Source organism: Ammospiza nelsoni, chromosome 3 (assembly GCF_027579445.1).
Source record: "Ammospiza nelsoni isolate bAmmNel1 chromosome 3, bAmmNel1.pri, whole genome shotgun sequence".
NCBI lineage: Eukaryota > Metazoa > Chordata > Aves > Passeriformes > Passerellidae > Ammospiza > Ammospiza nelsoni.
Window position 1 is genome coordinate 114270725 of NC_080635.1, and position 18116 is coordinate 114288840.

The window sequence follows — 18116 nt, forward strand, 5'->3', positions numbered from 1 at the left end:
TGGGTCTGGGCCTGGAATTGCCCCGACCCAGGGGCAGCACCTGCACTTGGCCTTGGTGACCTCCAGGGGCTTTGCTCTGTCCCACCTCTCCAGCATGTCCAGCTTCCTTCTGGTGGGGGAGCATGGATGTAGGTCCCAGGTGAAACCCTGCTCTGGTCACCTCCCCAGAAAAGCCCTCTGGAGTCTCTGCTGCCTGGACAATCCCTAGTAGAGCAGAAGGGTTGGCCTCCAGTCCTCCCTGGAATGAATCCTCACTGCTCACGGGTTGCCTTCTCCTGACTGCCTGCTCTTCTCCTTTAGGCTTTGGGCCTTTCCCTCTTGCTGCTTGTTGCCCTGAGCTCCCAAGGGGTTCCCATCTTCTTCTCCACACCCACCGTGTACGCCAGGCCTGCCCTTGCTGCGGTGCTGTGTCCCCTGAGCTGGGGCCCTCGGCTGCCGGTGTCTGCTGGGAAGCCAAGGCTGGGAGCAACGGGAGCATCTGCTGTGAGGTGGGTGAGGGGAATCAGAGCCCACAGCCCTTGCTCAGATTGCCCAAATCTGCAGGGGTTCCTGAGGGAAAGCTGCCCCTGAAGGCTCTGGAAGGGTGCAGGAGCCCTCAAATCTATACATGAGTCCAAGTCCCTGGAATTTATTCTTGCGCTGGTAACAGTCTTTGTGGCCTTGGTGGGATGGAAGGCTGAATTCTAGGAAAGGGTTGGTGCATTAAATAAATCTCTCCAGTATCTGAGTGAATTGATACTGGCACAATTCTTAGAGTTGTATTACTGTGTTCTCAAGAAAATTGACCCACAAACACCAGAGGTTTATGTCCAAAGTGAGACAGAGTCCTGTAACTTTATTCCAATAAAGGGAGAGGCCATTGAGCATTTCCCCTGGGGTCTCTCAAAACTTCTAGGGGACGCAGCCTCCTTTTTATCCTAATTTTCCAGCTGCATTTCCCTCTCTCTTTCCCCATTGACTGAGGAACTTGAATTGTACAGACTTCCCGAAATGCCTGATACAGATCCCCTTCTAATGTATACCCCCTCCTCCCTTCTTTTTTTCCTTGTGTCTCTGTTCTTCTTCTCTAAATCCAGATATTTCACACAGTCTTGAGTGAGTAACAGTCTGTGCCAATTAGTGGTCTTCCTAGGGAATTTATGGTTCCCCCCATTGTGTCACAATCCGCTCTATGAGCAGGGAGTCGCAATGGTTCATTTTACTGATCTCAGAATGCAAAAACCAACACAGAAAGGGGATTTCAGCATCAATCAAAACAAATGCACCTTTATTGGATGGCCACAGCAAATACGTTAAAGGAATTAGAGAAAGGAAAAGAATAGAAAAGAAGGGGGAGAAAGAGAGAGAGAGGAATAGAGCTACCAAACGTAGAGACAAAATCCTTTGTAGTCCAGCTGAAGGAATCGCCTGTCACATCGGGGAGATCTCAAAACACCTGGATAACACAAGGTGCTATTATAGGATTAGGAATTGTTTTAAACACAGGAAAAGCTATTTTACCATTGCAACATCTATATCAAAAGCAACTGAGCCTTTTGGTGGGCTTATTTTTTTTACTAAATTTTAGTGTCCTGTCTAAACTGCTTTCCTTTTAACATATTCTCAACACCAAAAAGACTGACGAACAGTTACAATAACATAATCAGAAAGCAGAGTTTTTAAAACACTAAGCTTATTTCTATTACTAGTTTTACCAAGCTTATCTCTATTACCAGTTTTACAGCAAACAGAAGTATGCATTAATTCAGACTTTTTAATCTCTGTAATTAGTCTGTAGTTTTACCTCTTTTTTTCTTTTTTACAAAGATTTCCATGGAGATAAAACAACCTGTTCTTTGCTTGTTAAATTATTTCCTATTGTTCATATTCCTATTCTTCAATCGTTCCACCTCTATTCCAAGTGTGAAAATCAGGTCTGGACTGGCAGTTGCACCCTGCAGCTGTCAGCTTTGCTGGGCTGCAACCTCACTGCCCCTCGCCCGGCAGTTCCATCACGTTTGGGTCACCAAATGTCACTAGTATGTCTGACGTGACATACACACGTGATGAGGGTCCAAAAAGAAAGAAGTTTTTATTCTCCATGTTCTCCAGCTAATATACTCTTAACAATGGGTGATCCTAATATATTAACTACATCACAATAACTTATGATATTCATTGGTGCAAAGCAAATAGCATCAATATAATTAGCAAAAGTTTTACAGAAATTTAAAAATGCACCTATACACATCTACTTATGCGCATAGTCTAGCTTACAAAACTTTTCATGTATCTTTTCTAATCTGTTTCCATGCTGACTCGTGTCTTCTTCTTTGCTAGGGATACACTCAAAAATCATCAATTGTTATTTCTTCTGTTAACTCAGCTTTGCTTGCAGGCCTGCTGTCAAGCCCCTCCATGCCACATGGATAACCTAGCACCCATTTTAGCAATGCCTAACTCCAGTCACAACAAAATGTGGGTCCAGGGGACTATCCCAAAGGATAGGGTATATTCCACAGCCAACTACACAATGTGGCTTTTAGGTTCCCTGAAATGAAATACCCTTCCCTGCCTAAAGATCCCTCCCCACTGAGGTATACTCACCTTTAGTCTTGACCTGACAGAGGCACTACAGATGAAGTTCTTCTCCCAGAGATGGTCCTCAGTGCTTTAAGGATTCTCATCTCCACCCCAGGAGCACTGCTGGGCAGAAACCAGCCTGCTACAACTGGGACAGCTGATGGCCAAAGGGTTTAATTGTAATCCACAGACAAGCACAAAATCTCTTTGTGGGGTCTGGGACCTGAGGGGAGGCCTCATGTTGGGCACCAGCTAATACTGCACTGGAGTCCTCAGCTAGCTCAGGGGCAATGCAGTGCCATGAGTGGGGAATAGCTTCCCCTCAAAATAGAGAGAGCTGAACTTTAGAACCGTCTCCTCTACAGCTAGAATGGTTGTCAGTGTCAGGGAGTGGACAAAAGAGGAGAGGGAGGCCTTTGGTGTGAAATTCTAAGAAAGACTTATTCACCAAAGGCAACAGGAATTGAAGAGCCCCAAGCACCAGTGTGTTTGGGATTTTATACAGCACTAGAACTGGGGGAGAGTATAATCTCTAAACCAATAGGGAATCCGGGAGGGAGGAGCGACGGGAGGGGAATAAAATTCAGGGACCAATGGGAATAAGGGGGTGGAGAGGGAAGGTCACATGGACCAATGGGGCATGGTACATTAGGGGAATTCCAGGAGGCAAAACTGATGGGGGAAGGGTTTGCAGGAGACTGACAGGGAAGGGTTCAGACAGTGGGCAGAGTTTACAGTGATGGATAGGGAAGGCACTGGAATACTGGGTGGGGATTGCAATGATTGAAGGGTAAAAGGGGAGGGATATAACGTGGGAATAGTCCAGCTTAGGGAAATACAAAATAGAGGGAGTGAACCAGAACAGGCTATTGACTTCAACAATCCATAAAATAAAAAAGCACCACAACAGCATCCCATTCTTTATTCTCTGATACTTTAAATATGCTCACCTTCAAGGGTGAGGCCTTTCTTTCCCAGCAGGCAGCATAGCTCTGTCTTCTTGGTTGAATGGTTTCTTAGCTCTTATATATATGTTTAATGGTCGACATAGCCATCCTTCTTCTGAACCACATCTTGGCCAGTATACATGATTGTTCCTAATTTCCTTTCTGGTCCATTTTACTATGCAGCATTGAATTATTTTCAGCTTGCCCTTATCTCTGGTATTGGGGTCATATTTCTGCCAGGCTAGTTTCCTTCCCAGCAGCTAAATGGAGGTATACCTATTAGTACCTCCTCAATTTCTACTTCTCCGCTTGGGGATATCCTATGTACCCATAGTCCCATCCTGACAGGCTGATCACAGGTCTTCCCCCTGACAGAGCCTGCCTTTCCAACCGCAGGCTCTCCCAGCAGAGCCCACCTCCCCAGTTGGCTAACCACAAGCTCTCCAAGCAAGGCCCACCTTCTTAAGAAGGGAAAAGGAAAGGGGTGGGGGGGAGGAGGGGGAAGAAAACAAGGAAAGGAGGGAACAAAACAAGGAAAGGAGGCAAGAAAAGGAAAGAAAAGAGAGAAAAAAACTTTATCTCTCTTCCAAAAAGTTAAAATGATCCCCTTGCCTATGATCCAGGGGCCTCCATATCACTGGATTCGTCCCTACCATTCCTGTCCTCCTCAGCTTGATGTTCTGGTCCCATGGCCTTATGTCAGCAGGTGTTACAGGGGAGCTGGTACAGCCCAGCGTCTGCCCTGCTCCTCTCTCAGCAAGTGGCGGCCCCACCCCAGATGAGGTTCAGCAAGTGGCATCTTCCCCCTACTCCCCGCTCCCCTCGATGATTGGTAGCTCCACCCCACTCCCCACTCAGCAAGCTGTGGCTCTGTTTCCAGCTCAGCGAGCGGCATTTCTGTGCCACTCCCATAGCAGAGAGTGGCTGCTCTGCCCCTCTCCCCGCTCAGCAAGCTGTGGCTCTGCTTCCAGATCAGCAAGCGGCATCTCTGCCCCACTTCCATTGCGGTGAGTGGCTGCTCCGCCCCCATACCCACTCAGCAGCTGACCCACCATGACTCCAGCCTTGGCTGGCTCTGAAAATTATACACAAGCTGTGCACCGGAGTCAGCTCCCACCCCGGGTGCTGCCTGAGCCACTACACTACGTGGAACCCTAAATGAACTTTTACCTCTTGCACAAATATGGTGAGATGACCCCCAAGTTCGGTAGCTCTCAACCTGGTCCCCCATGTGTTCTCGAGCACCCCCAAGTCTGGCAGCTCTCAACCTGGCTCCCCTGGGTGTTCTCGAGCACACCTGAGTCCTGTGGCTCTCAGTCTGGCACATCCCAGGTGTTCTTAAGCACCTCTGAGTCTGGTAACACTCACACACACTCCAAGCGCACTCTCTGACCCTCACACACATGCAAATACTCACAATTTTTGTCTGCTTTTTTGTACCCTTCTTCTTTTCTGTTATTTAGTCTTCTGCTGTCCCTGGGGATAGCTGCACTCACCGGTGGTCACAGTAGAACTTGACCTAGCTGCCAAAATTGTGGCAGGGTGTGCTTCTCTTTTGAAATCTCCTACAGCCACAGAGATGAAGTTTTTATTCCAGATAAGAGACCATTGTGAGAAACAACTGCTTAATTTTAAAATTTAAAAGGTTTATTTAACCTTAATAAAAATTACAACAAAGAATGAATAAGGAAAAGGTTTTCAACAGTGGGAACCCCTGTGACTACCAGCCACATGCTCCTCTTCAGAATGGATGCTCTCCATTTTATATCTTGAGCTCCTCCTAGAGCCTTGTCAGTCAACTCCTTCCTTGCTGTCTAGTGGTAGAGATCACTTTCTTCCATCTTGACTGGAGGTCAGGTGTTACCATAGGAACAAGCCAACCTTCCCCAAATGCCCTGACTACCAAGGCCATACCATGATACCACATGGGGACTAGGACGGGACACATATTACAGTAACATAATTATACATCTATGAAACTTCTCTTAACATACATGTAATGTTCACACCTTAATTGTGTGAGCCAACCATCCTATTACTCATCTATAACAAAAAGAAATTCAGTCTGACAAGAAGAAGTTCACCTCCTGAGCCTGTGCTTATTGTGACCCATGACTGACTTGTCCTTCAGAGATTTTTCCATCAAAAGTGAGCAGCAGCACTGATGAATCCCAGCAAATTTCAGAACAGTTTTCCAGGGGCCCTTTGTAACTCGCTCCTGAGAAGCGTGAAGTCTACTCCCCTCAAGGCCAGGGCTAAAGGTCTGCTGGGCACGTTTCCTCCTATCACCAGAGATTTTATATTTGATGTCTCTGTGGTGGCTGTAGCCAAGATGGCCACCAATGGGCACTTGGCTGATGAGACCCTCTGTGCTAAGGAGCTGCAGATCACAGAGGACACCTATCTGAGCTGGATCCCAGCATCTTCTGATGGTTCATCAGGATGTCCCAGGCACAGCTGTGGGCAGGGACAAGGTGGATTTTCCCCCTGCACTGGGGTGGGCCCCTGAGGGTGCCAGGAAGCAGCTCCTGGGAAGAGGCCGGAGAGGGGCAAGGGAAGGGCTGCGCTGGCAGCTGGAGCAGGAGCACAGCTCAGAGCCCGTGGGGGACATGGGGGGAGTGTGTCTGGGGAGTGTGGGGTGCCCATGGTGGGAGTGTGTGAGCGCTGCCTCCGGGTGCTGGGAGCAGCAGGCTGGGCCAGGCAGCGAGCAGGGCAGCCGTGGGCTGGGCAGAGGGTGCAGGATGCAGGCAGGGCTGTTGGATGGGCAGAGGGGCTGTGCCAGTGCTCCAGGGAGCCAGGAATGGCCCTGGCTGTCTGCACTTGTGGATGGAGGAGTTGTGCTGGGAGGATGTGGGTGATGGTGAAGGCAGCACCTTGTCCATGGCAGGTTGTGTGGCTGAGTGAATCTGTGTGTGTGTCTGTCTGTGTCTGTGTGTCTGCGTCTGTATGTGTCTCTGTGTCGGTGTTTGAGTCTCTATGTCTCTGTGTAGTCTCTGGAATACACACTCAGCTTCAGGGTTGATCCTGCAAACAGGAAAGCAACAGGCACATCCAGGGTGCTGGGAAGGAGACCCTGGCTCTTGTGCCATCCCAGGCCATGCTGCAGTAGCCGGGTGGGAGCAATCTCCAGAGCTGCAGCTGCTGCAGACTCTGCCAGGAGCCTGGGGCCTTTGACAACACCTTCACCTTAGGGTGAACCGATACGCGGATAAAATAGACTCCACAACCTGAAGGAGGTTTGGCATGGGCACAAGTGAGATAGCTCTCATGAAAACTTGTGCCCCGAGCCCTGGTCTGAGCTACATTTTTATTCACAAAGGTGTTCCATATGCAATACATTACACAACCTTCCCATGCATATTCAACCCCTGGCTCTGCCTGTCCTTGCCTCGCATGGTAATTGGATCCACAACCTTCTGGGCGGGAGTTATTCACAATGGTGGTTGTGCAGAGTTCTTTTGGTTGTCTCTGAGGCTGAAGGCCATGGTTTTCCTCATGACTGAACTTCTGAACTTTTCTCCTTTGCATGTGCACTTTAGTCCCTTGGTGCTTATCTGAGTACATCTGTCAATTTGATCAGTTTGGAGACAGAGGAGCTCTTTTATGTGGGTTTCTTGCATTTCTTGTCTTTTCCTAAAATTGTTAATTATCGCAAGAAGCTTCAGAAATTTGCATTTTCCACTAACTTTTGTAGAGATTTCTTAAGTGGCAGAGCTTTCTTAAGTAAAAGGTTAAAATGCTAAAAGCTAAAATTTAAATCTTTATCACATATTGCTAATCTAAGAGAACTCCCAAAACCTCCATTTCAAGGGAAAGTCTCTGTTCTTCCTCCACAGCCATGGCTTCAGAGGCGGACACACAGGAAGGGGATGCAAAGACACAACAACTGGCAGAGGCATTCCAGAAGGAAAAACTGGATGCTGGATACTGGCTGCCCAAAGCTTCACAGATCCTGGGAATCAAGTGCAGAGAAGTCCTGCAACATCTGGAATATGAAGATTACCTCAGGCTGGAGTGTGAGGTACAGCACCCCTGGGAGAAAAAGGCACTCCAGAAACTCCTGAAAATAACAGATCACAAAACAACCGCTGAAGAGGTGCAGAACGAGCACTTGGAGAAGACAAAGCAAAGACAAGAAGTGGCCAAACAAGCTCTGAATGATCTGACAGAAATGCTCAACAGCCACAGCCGCAGCCAGGATGCTCTGAGGGAGAAAGCAGAGACTCTGTGGCAAGCCATGGAGATTCCCAAAGAGTTCTGGCCGGCACCAAAGAAACCCTTGGCAGATATGCTGGAGAGCATCCAGAAGCAGCTGGAGCAGCAGGAGCTGTCAGCAGGCAGGAGGGAGAACATCCCGGACACAGAGGTGCTGAGGCGGGCATCAGGGGGACTGGCCCTGCGGGGCATCTACAGAACCAGCAGACCTGAAGATGTGCTGGCAAAGCGAGAGCAGCTCCTCAGGGTTCCTGAGGGGTTCCAGCTTGCCAGTCCAGAGCAAGGATCGCTGCTTGAGAGGAAGGAGTTCTCCTCCTCTGCAGCAGAATCCACTTTCACCAAGTCCATGGAGCAGCTGGGCTTCAGCATGAGCGTTTCTGCCAAATCCTCATTCTGGGGGATTAATCTGGGAGCAGGTGTAGATCACAGCAGCTCCTTGCAGTCACAGGACACCCACCAGTCCCACTCTGAGCAGAGCTACTTTTGCATCACCAAGTACCAGTACATCCCTCTGGCCTCCTGCTACTTCCAAAGGCATCACCTTCGCCTCTCGGATGCGGCTCTGCGAGAGCTGCAAGACATGGAGCAGCTTTTGAGCTTCAGCTGGGAAGAAGACAACTCCACCTTGATGAAGATGTGTGAGAGCTTCTTCAGCAGGTTTGGGTCCCACATAAACCAGGGTCCCATCCACTTTGGGGGGATACTGTGGTGGAAGGCATCTACAGAAGGATTTCGAGCTGAGCAGCGGGAAGAGATGAAGCGACAAACGTTTGAAGCACTGAACAGCTTTGTCAGGAAGAGCTATGGTGACTTTCTGGCTAGTGCTGGAGGGGCCTTGGATATTTCCAAACCCAGATCAAAGGTTTCTCTCCAAGGAAGAGCTAGAGAAAGTTCTCATACAGAAATTCAGCTGTGCGTGGTCAACACAGGGGGCCCAGCAGACACATCTTCCCTTCCTCAGTGGAAAACGGGGCTTGTGTCTGATAATACAACGTGGTGCGTTATCGACCGTGGCTTTCAGCTGATCCCAGTGTGGGACATCATCCTGTACAATCACTGTGGGGATTTTAAGTCTGTTGGTCAGATGAGCACAGCCCTCAGGGCTGGGTACAAAGCACTGACAAATCAGAGCATTGACACTGTTTTTGGAGAGGAACTGGGCAGTGCAGTGCAAGAGGCCAGAGATTTCATGGAGACTGTGAAGGCCTGGGAGGTGACAAAAGTGGATGAAAACAAGCTGCTCATGCTGATGGAGCTAAAAGATGATCTGAGTGCCAAAACCAGGAATCCCAGTGTATGGATCAACATGTGCTTGTCAGACAAAGCCCTGCAGGACTTCCTGGTGAACACTGTGCGGGGCTGCCAGGAATCACCTCCAGAAAACACCACCACTATCAAGGCAATGTTGAGGAGCCTCCTGAATCCTCATATCTACTCTGTCAAGGACTTCCCTGAGGCTTCCTTCATTATGCAATGGGTCTTCCAGACTGAGCACCCACTTCCCAGATCTCCCAAAGTCTCTGAGCTTCAAGAGCTCATCAAAACACTGCAGCAAATGCAGGAGCACATCCATGCTGTCACCTATGCACCTGGAAACTCTGCTTCTGATGTTCATGAAGCAAAGATAAAAGCCACCCTGACCATCAGCCTGGCCATTTATTCCTTACTCCAGTCTCTCCAGGAACAGGCTCAGAAGGACATAGAACTGTTGGTGCTCTTGATTGTGACCAGCACAGGATACCAGGTGGAAAGCAGCACTTTTCAGCACCTCCTTGGACACCCAGAAATTCACTACATGGCCAAGGAAATGGAAGCAGCACATGAAGAGTACGTCAACCTGAAGGAGCAAGATGCCGACAGAGCTGAGGCCTCCCTCCTGCTGACAGGTCTGACTGTGACACCTGAAAGTCAAAAGCTGTCCCCTGAGCAGAAGAGGGAGCGTTTAGCTTTCATGGAAGATCACATGAAAGGCTTGTGGTCCACACGGATAAAGAATCTCCTCCAAAAGCACAGTGGAGACGAAGACTGGGAGAGGCTGGAACGGGACTTGAACTCCTTGATCAGTGGGTGCTTGGATGACAAATGGGATGAACAGAGGATGCAGAACATACTCAGTGACCTGGAAGATACTTTTCCAACACCTGATGTCCCCAGTCAGTCCCAATCCAAGTCGGAGAGCAGTGAATCCAATGAAAATGAAGCCATTTTAAACCAGGAGTTTCTCCAGCTGCTCAAGCGCCTTGGACTGGAAAGTCACTATCCAAGGAAAATGGGGATGGGAGATTTCCGCACCATCTGCAAGACATCTCTGCAGGACAGCCAGCCCAGCCAGGACAAGGAACTGCAATTATATTTCTTGCAAAAGCTGTTAACTGTGGATTACCGAGTGAGGTATCTGACTTGCTGGGATGACAGAAACTCAAAACATGCAGGCCTGCCAGAAACCAAAGCAAAAGAGCACCAACACTCAGACACCTTTGATCAGTTTTTTAATGATATGGTGGAAGCAGCCTCTGAACACACAAGCAGGGACGGCCATGTGCACCCAATGGACCTGCAGATGGCCATTTTCCATTGTGCTGATGACTTCCTGAGACAGACCCTGGCAACCAAGCTGGCGTTCTGCCAACTGGCGCTGCCTCTGCTGGTGCCCAACCCAAGCACTTCACACATCGAGTTCCCACTCTACGCCCTCAGCCAAATCCAAAGGAATTGGAAAGAGGTGGAGAAGTCAGGAAAGGAGGACCAAACAAAGAGTTTCAGCAACAAACTCATCTTTCAGGCACACACACCCATTGTGTCCTTCATCCGCATTGGCAGCTCACCCTCCTCTTCCAAGTCCCAGCTCCTGAACGCTCTGCTCAGCAAACGCAAACACGACACTTTCTTCCACCGCCACTGCAGAGGCAGCACCAGAGAGCGTTTGCTGATGGAAGGGCTGGTGGAGATCGCCTGGTACTGTCCCCATGGAATCCCTGATGACAGCTTTGAGCGCTGCGTGGCTTTCTGTAACCTGCATGGAGACGCCAGGGATCATGGAGCACAGCTGCAGTTCCTGCAGGAGATATCTTCTGTCAACGTGGCTCTTGTGTCTGACTGGGAGCACATGGACAACAGGGGGAGAAAGCTTCTGCAGGACCTGTGGCAGTCACAAAGGCCTTTGGTTTGTCTTCTCACAGAAAAAGAGAACGTTGCAGCTGGACAAGCAAGCAAAACCTTAAAAATAGGGATCAAGAACAGAAATGAAGCAGAACTGGTGGATGAGCTGACCAATACGATTAGGAATCTCCTGCAAGGTTCTAGTCCATGTTTTAGCCTGGAGGCCTGTGTGGACAAAGCTCGCCAGAACGGATTCGTAGTGGATGCAGATCGAGATGCGTGTGTGACAGCCAAAGCAAAGGCAAAGGAGCTGGTGGAGCTTCTGAAGAAAGAGAAGCTGTCTAAGATCAAATCCCAGCTCCTGCCACTTCAAGGAAAACTGTGGTACCAGTGGTGCCAAAAGGACAAAGAACTCACTCGCTTACAGGAGAAGAGGAACAAGAGCGTTGAGCATCATCGGAGCCAAATTGAAAATGAGAAGAAAGCCATAAGAAGAAAGCAACTTGAGCAAGCTTTCCCTCTCAAACCACTGATGAAATCATTCCTTGGCTTTCTCCAGGCCCAGCCAGCAGACACGAAAAAATACTTCCTGCACTGGATGAAGGTGTTTATGGACGAGCTGTCTTGTGGTCGCCTTGAAGAACTGGGGATAGAGTATCACAAGATATGGACTAAAATCCTGATGGAAAAGAAAAGCAAGAAAAAAAACAGTGGCAATGATGAGTCGCTGAGTCGCTTGGATGCCCTCTCTGATGAAATCAATGATTCATCCATTGGCCTGGAGCACCTTCTGAGGGAGGTAGGGCAGATTTATGAAGCTCTGGAATTGATGAACTCTACGAATGACAATTTTGGCAAACTTCCAGAACTTGCAGCAGATCTGATGGTTTCAGGATGCCCCGTGGAGCTGATTGATGGGGATGCTTCTTACCTGCCCTTGCACTGGGTGGGAGCAATCTTTGACAGCTTAATTGAGAGGCTGGGGGACAAACGAGTGTTTGTGCTCTCCGTGCTCGGCATCCAGAGCACAGGCAAGTCCACCCTGCTGAATGCCATGTTTGGTCTGCAGTTCAACGTCAGCGCAGGGAGATGCACCCGCGGAGCCTTCATGCAGCTCATCCCAGTGGCCGAGGAGCTGCAGCAAGACTTGGGCTTTGATTTTGTGCTGGTGGTTGACACAGAGGGACTTCGTGCCATCGAGATGGCAAATAAAAAGTCCCTGAACCATGACAACGAGCTGGCCACCTTTGTCATCGGTGTTGGCAATATGACAATGATCAATATCTTTGGAGAAAATCCATCAGAAATGCAAGATGTTCTCCAGATTGCTGTGCAGGCTTTCCTGAGGATGAAGCAAGTCAATCTTTCCCCAAGCTGCCTCTTTGTCCACCAAAACGTGGGAGAGGCAAATGCCAAGGAGCAGAACATGGAAGGACGAAGGCGCTTGCAGGAAAAGCTGGATGAAATGACTGTGGTCGCTGCTCAGCAGGAATTCTGTGACATCTCCTCCTTCAGCGATGTCATTCGCTTTGATGTGAACACCCACATTCACTACTTTGCTCACCTGTGGGAAGGAAACCCCCCAATGGCACCACCCAACCCAAACTACAGCCAGAATATCCAGCAGCTCAAGAGCAAAATCCTCCAAGAGGCCAAGGAGCAGTCACAGCGCAGCATTTTGAGGCTCTCAAGCCTGAAAGATCGTATTGGTGACCTCTGGAATGCTTTGCTGAATGAAAACTTTGTGTTCAGCTTCAAGAATTCCCTGGAGATTGCTGTGTACAGGAGACTGGAAAGTGCCTTTAGTCAGTGGACCTGGAGGCTGAGGAGTCAAATCTTAGAGGTACAGATGAGACTGGACAACAAAATTTGGAATGGGGATTTGGAAAATGTCACCATAAAACACCTTGAAGGACTGGTGCAAGAGACAAGTGATGACATTGAGAAAAAAGTTGAAGAGTATTTTAGGGAAGACAAAGATCGTGAGACATTGGTCCAGTGGAAATCAAGCACAGAGCTGAAGCTGAAAGAACTCAAAGAGACTCTTCTTAATGAAACAAAAAAGAAATGTGAGAATCTCATTGAGCTACAGAAGGAGCAGAAGAAACTGGATGCGAGGAAGTTGGAGTATGAAGATGAGCTCCTGAAAAGGAGTCGGAATCTGGCTGTGACTCTGAAAGGGAAGAGCCTCAGTGAGAGAGAACTGAAGGACAACTTTACTCTTGTCTGGAACCAGTGGATTGCTGAAGTTTCCCATGGTGCTCCTTCTCCAGAAGGGGTGGATATTGATGCAGAAATTGAAGGTGTCCTTCTAGAGCACTTTAAGGAGCCTGGTTTCCCTGAGCGGATCAAGTCATTTCCCAGAGGCAGAGGGTTTTCTTTTGATCCAGAAAAACACATAATGAAGAAAAAGTATTTAGGCTTTATCACAGATCCCAGGAGCATTTTCAATGCTGACAGGATCAACTTTCAGCACATCACAGAAAATATCATAGCATGTGTGAAGGCAAACATTGATAAGAAGGAAGAAGAGAAACGGGATTACAGTCAAAATTTTATTCATGAAATACTCAATGAAGTACAGAAAGGTGTGAACTCTGTCCCCAGCAATGCAAAATGTACTTTTAACAAAGAGTACAGCATAGATTTGTCTCTGTATCTGTGCACAATGGCAGCAGAAAGGTTTAAAGCCATGCACGAAGCATTCCACACGGCAAATGACCCAGTTGTGTACCTGAGCAGCAAGAGAGAAGATTTCTTCCAATGTTTCCAGATTTCCTGCCAAGGAGCCACTTCTGTCACAACTTTTGCTGTTTTCCTTTGTGACAAGATTGAACCAGCTCTTCGCCGGGCAGTCTATGAGGGGACAGCTAAAGACATCGCTGAGGACATGAGGGGCAGATTCCCAGATTTCAGGGGCAGCAGAGCCAATCTGGAAGTTTGCATCCTGAGATACCTGGCAGAACAGGAAAATTTTGAGTATTTTAAATGGTACCTTAGATCTCCAAAACAGTTTTGTGAGAGTTACATTGAGACACGTGTCAGGAATTACTGTTTAGATGGGAGCAGGATGTTGTGGATGTTTTTAGACTCCTGCCTTGATCATCTATATAGAAACATCCTGTCAGCTGTTTCTTCATCAACTCGAGCTGTCAAAGACAGAAAAGACAGAAAAGACAAAGTCTCTCTTTGGCTGGATGAATTTTGTAGGCAACTGACAGAGGTGATCAACTTGCCCAGAAGTGACCTGAAGGGCATCGAGCACCAGGAGGTCACAGACATTGAGTTCCTGAGCAGTGCCATGGCAGAAGCTCTGGATGACCTGAGGGAAAGGCTCATGAAAGAATTGACTGGTGCTGACCTGAGCTCATTTCCAAGGCAACCTCACACCATCCTGGCAGAGCATTTTTCTGGGTGCTGGGCACAGTGTCCATTTTGTGGCACTGTCTGCACAAACACAATGCAGAATCATGATGGAGACCATCAGGTGGTCTTACATCGCCCACAAGCTTTGATGGGAGCCATGTGGCCTGGGACAGACCATCTGGTCATTGATATTTGTTCCAGCCTTGTTACAAGTAAACTCAAATTCACGTTTGATAACACCAAATTGATCCCCTACAAGAAATACCGTGATGCTGGACCTCCTTATTCCACTTGGAATATTCTTCCTGATTCATCCATGCAGGCATACTGGAAATGGTTTGTGTCTCATTTCAGGACACAGCTGGAGGCTTTGTATAATGGGAAATTTCAGGGTAAAGGAGAAATCCCTGAAGCATGGAGGAGTTTTACCAAGCAGGAAGTACTGTCTGATCTTGACAAGTATAGACCGTGTCCACAGAAAAGAAGAAACAAGAGGTGTTCAACAATTCAAACAGCTTTTTATGACGTTCTCCAAAAGATAAAATCACATTAGGACACTCTCATGTCACGTAGAAACTATAGTTCCCTATTCCTCCTAAATTTCATTAGTAAGATACATTACTGCAGCCCTTACTCATTGACTTGTTCCTTTGTGATAAAGTCAGAATCCTCTTGCCTTCTTGCCATAAACATTTCCCTCAGCTTTGTCCTAGGGCTATACCAAACCCCCTCCATGGGGCAATCGGCCTTGTGGCCATCCTGAGCCCAAGGGCAGGGATGGAGCAAAGGCAGCACTCAAAGCAACCCTTGGATCAGCTGCTGTGAGACAAGAAGGGACAGTGCCCCAAAGGCAGTTTTCCTGCAGCAAGGAGCTGTCCTGCTCGGAGAAAGGGCTACAGGACCTGCGGCCAGCTCCATGATGGCTGCAGGCTGGGGTGATTTGCTTTTGGGTGTCATCCTTCCCTCCTTCATTGCAGCCTCCTGGATCAACTGAGGCTGTTCTCCCAGCAGGAGCTGCTCCTGCCCTTGGCCTCTCTGCTGAGCAAAAGCCTTTGGAATGCCCCATGTGGAGAATCCTGTCTGCAGCACCTTCAGCAGCAGCTATCAGGGCAGTGCTGGTGCTGCCCAGGCAGGCTGGTGGCACCAGAGCCGTGCTCTGGAGAAGGTGGCACCAGCTGGCTCTGCCCCAGGGAGCTGTGGGGGCTTTTGCTGTGCATGTGCTGAAACCCTGCTGGCAATGGGAGGGCCAAGGCCTTCCTGGAGAGCTGCTGAAGGGCTGCTTCAGCCTCATCCCCTGCAGGCTCTGTGTGAAAAATGCATATTATATCATTGGCTCTTCATTAATAATAAAATGAATAGTATATGTGTTATGCTGGAAAGTTATGTTGTATTAATCTCTTTAAGTAGTGTGGTAAATTTAGGTTTTAGGCTATAGCATAATATAAAATAGAAACTAGGTGATGGAAGATACTTTTCTAACTAGCTCAAGGAATGGATAAGAGAATCAAGAAATTCTTCGCATAGAGATAACAGCAACAAGACACTAAAAATCCCAAGAGAAGAATTATTGCCTCCTTTTCAGGAAGAACCAGACTTTGAGGGACCAAGATGATTGATTTACAAGATGAGTGGGGGAGTTGGCAATAACCAGAAAAGACCCTTTGTTTGAAAATAATTTTTGCATCATGTATGAGATATATGAATATGCAATATGCTATTGCTTTTCAGGATTGATCCTTTGTTAACAAGGTGTGCTTTTGCTTGGCAGAAGGAGTAGAATGCACCCAGATGTCTGTAACTCTTTACTTTTTATTGTCTTTTATTGTCCTACTCTGATTGCCCAAATTCTTATTGCTCTAATTTGTTATTACTATTTTATAACTATTTTATTACTATTAAACTTCTAAAATTTTAAAACAAGTGATTGGCATTTTTCACACTGTGCTAATAAAGGAGTTGATTTGGACTGCTCTGTGTCTCCTTTGTGTTCAGGGGAGCCACAGTTGGTGGTGACTCAAGCTCTGTGTGCTGCAGACAGGCGGGGCACAGAGGTGTGAAAAATACATATTATATGTATTGGCTTTTCGCAAATATTGAAATGAACACTATATGTGTTATGTTGCAACGTTATATTATATTAATCTCTTTTAAGTAGTCCTGTGTTAATCTCTTTTAAGCAGTGTAGTAAATACAGCTTTTACGCTGTAGCATAATATTAAAATAGAAACTATATAAGATACTTTTTGTAACTAACTCAAATATTTAAAAATATAGCCAAGAAATTCTTCACATAATCCTATCTAGATAAAAATAACGACACCAAAATCCCAAGAAAATTATTATTACCTGCTTATCGAGAAAAATCAAACTTCCAAAAACCAAATAACTGAATTTACAAGAAGGGATCGGGGGCAAGCTAAAATAAACAAAACCACTCTAATTTGAAAAGAATGTTTAAATCAAATATAAGATAAATTAATATACCATAAACTATTACTTTTAGAGAGTAATCCTTTATCAGCAAAGTGTGCCTTTTAGCAAAATACCAAGCATCCAGACATCCATAATTCTTTAGTTTCTATTTTCTTTTATTTTCTTTATGGTTCTAATTTTTATTATCCTAATTTTTATTGTCCCAATTTTAATTACTATTTTAATTACTATTAAACTTTCAAAATTTCAACAAAAGCAAATGTCGTTTTTCACATTAGGAAAGACAGGCACCCGATGCCCACACCACACACAGCCATCTCCCATCTTTTCCCCTTGCTTGAGATGCCAATCACCATCTCCCAGCCACCACCTCCGGAGGTTTCTGAGCCCACTTCAAGCGCTCCTTGAGCCACAGGGGAGCCATTGTGGCCCCTCCGCCTCGCTGGGAGCCAGCAGCGCCCCCTAGAGCTGCAGGGGAATCACTGCAGCCTCACTGCCTCGACTGAGCCAACAGCGCTCCCTGCTGGTTGTAGCTGTAACTACACCAAAAGGAAATTTATGAGTAAGAAAAGGCTGGTTTTGGTTGTTGGTTTTTTGTCCCTCTTGCCTTACAGAAGGGATGGAACTACTGTCAGGCAAAAAACAGTTTTATTACTCAGATAAACATCAGCCTCAAAATTCAACAGATTTTAATGGAGTAAATGGTCGGCCATTGGTCAAAGTAGTCACAAGTTTCTTCATTGCAAGGCAAAACATGATGTTCTCATCCAATGGAAAGTTGTCACAAAGTTTATTTTGTTTTTCTAACCTATCACCTTTACTTAATTCTGCTGCACTGTGGATACTTTTATCCAATGGGCAACTATTACACGCACACAGTTATACTCCTATTATAACATCTAAACTCTTAGCTTACTCTATACAATTACATTACTACATTATAAAACCCTTCACCATCTTATCCAATACAGTTTCTTACTTACTTAAAGCATATTCTTACTTGCAACTATAGAAACATGAGTTTATAATTTTTCTGCTTAATGTCTGTGTACTTTTATTTTTACATCAATCCAAGCTTCTTTCAAGACTGAAAATCAAATCCTTCAATGTCTGTGGTAGTTTCTAAGTTTACATTTCCCACACTGTTTTTCTATATCTATATCTACATTTATGTCTATGTCTATGTCTATGTTCATGTCTTTCCTAGTAAAGAACATGTATTCCTTTCCCCATATCTTTGCCTAGAAGCCAAATAATTTCAAAATTATAATAATTTGGAGTAAGGGATTCATCTTTCCATTCCAGGAAAGTTCTCACCTTCCTTGGCAGACATCTCTCTGCTAAACCAGGACACTCTATCTTTCCAGCTTCGAGACAACACTCTCCTATAGCTCAGGCTGAAAATCTTTCAGGCTTTTTTTCCCCTGATAACCCCATGACATCTTTAGGTACTACACCACCATCCTTCTGCTGTACTGGATAATGCGGCTGTAA

At 46.7% G+C, this 18116-nt stretch overlaps 1 protein-coding gene across 1 annotated transcript; it reads left to right on the top strand.

Annotated features, from left to right (window-relative positions):
• Nucleotides 1-7347: 7347 nt before the first annotated feature.
• Nucleotides 7348-18116, top strand: LOC132070715 (interferon-induced very large GTPase 1-like). Its single transcript, XM_059467702.1, has 2 exons — nt 7348-14648; nt 18071-18116. The coding sequence occupies exons 1-2, from the start codon at nt 7348-7350 to the stop codon at nt 18114-18116; spliced, it is 7347 nt and encodes a 2448-aa protein (XP_059323685.1).

Bases quoted from the DNA above. Each gene is read 5' to 3' on its own strand.
- LOC132070715 (XM_059467702.1), top strand. From the start codon at position 7,348: ATGGCTTCAGAGGCGGACACACAGGAAGGGGATGCAAAGACACAACAA. The intron at 14,649-18,070 runs GTATAGACCGTG...TGACATCTTTAG, and splicing joins GTACTGTCTGATCTTGACAA to GTACTACACCACCATCCTTC.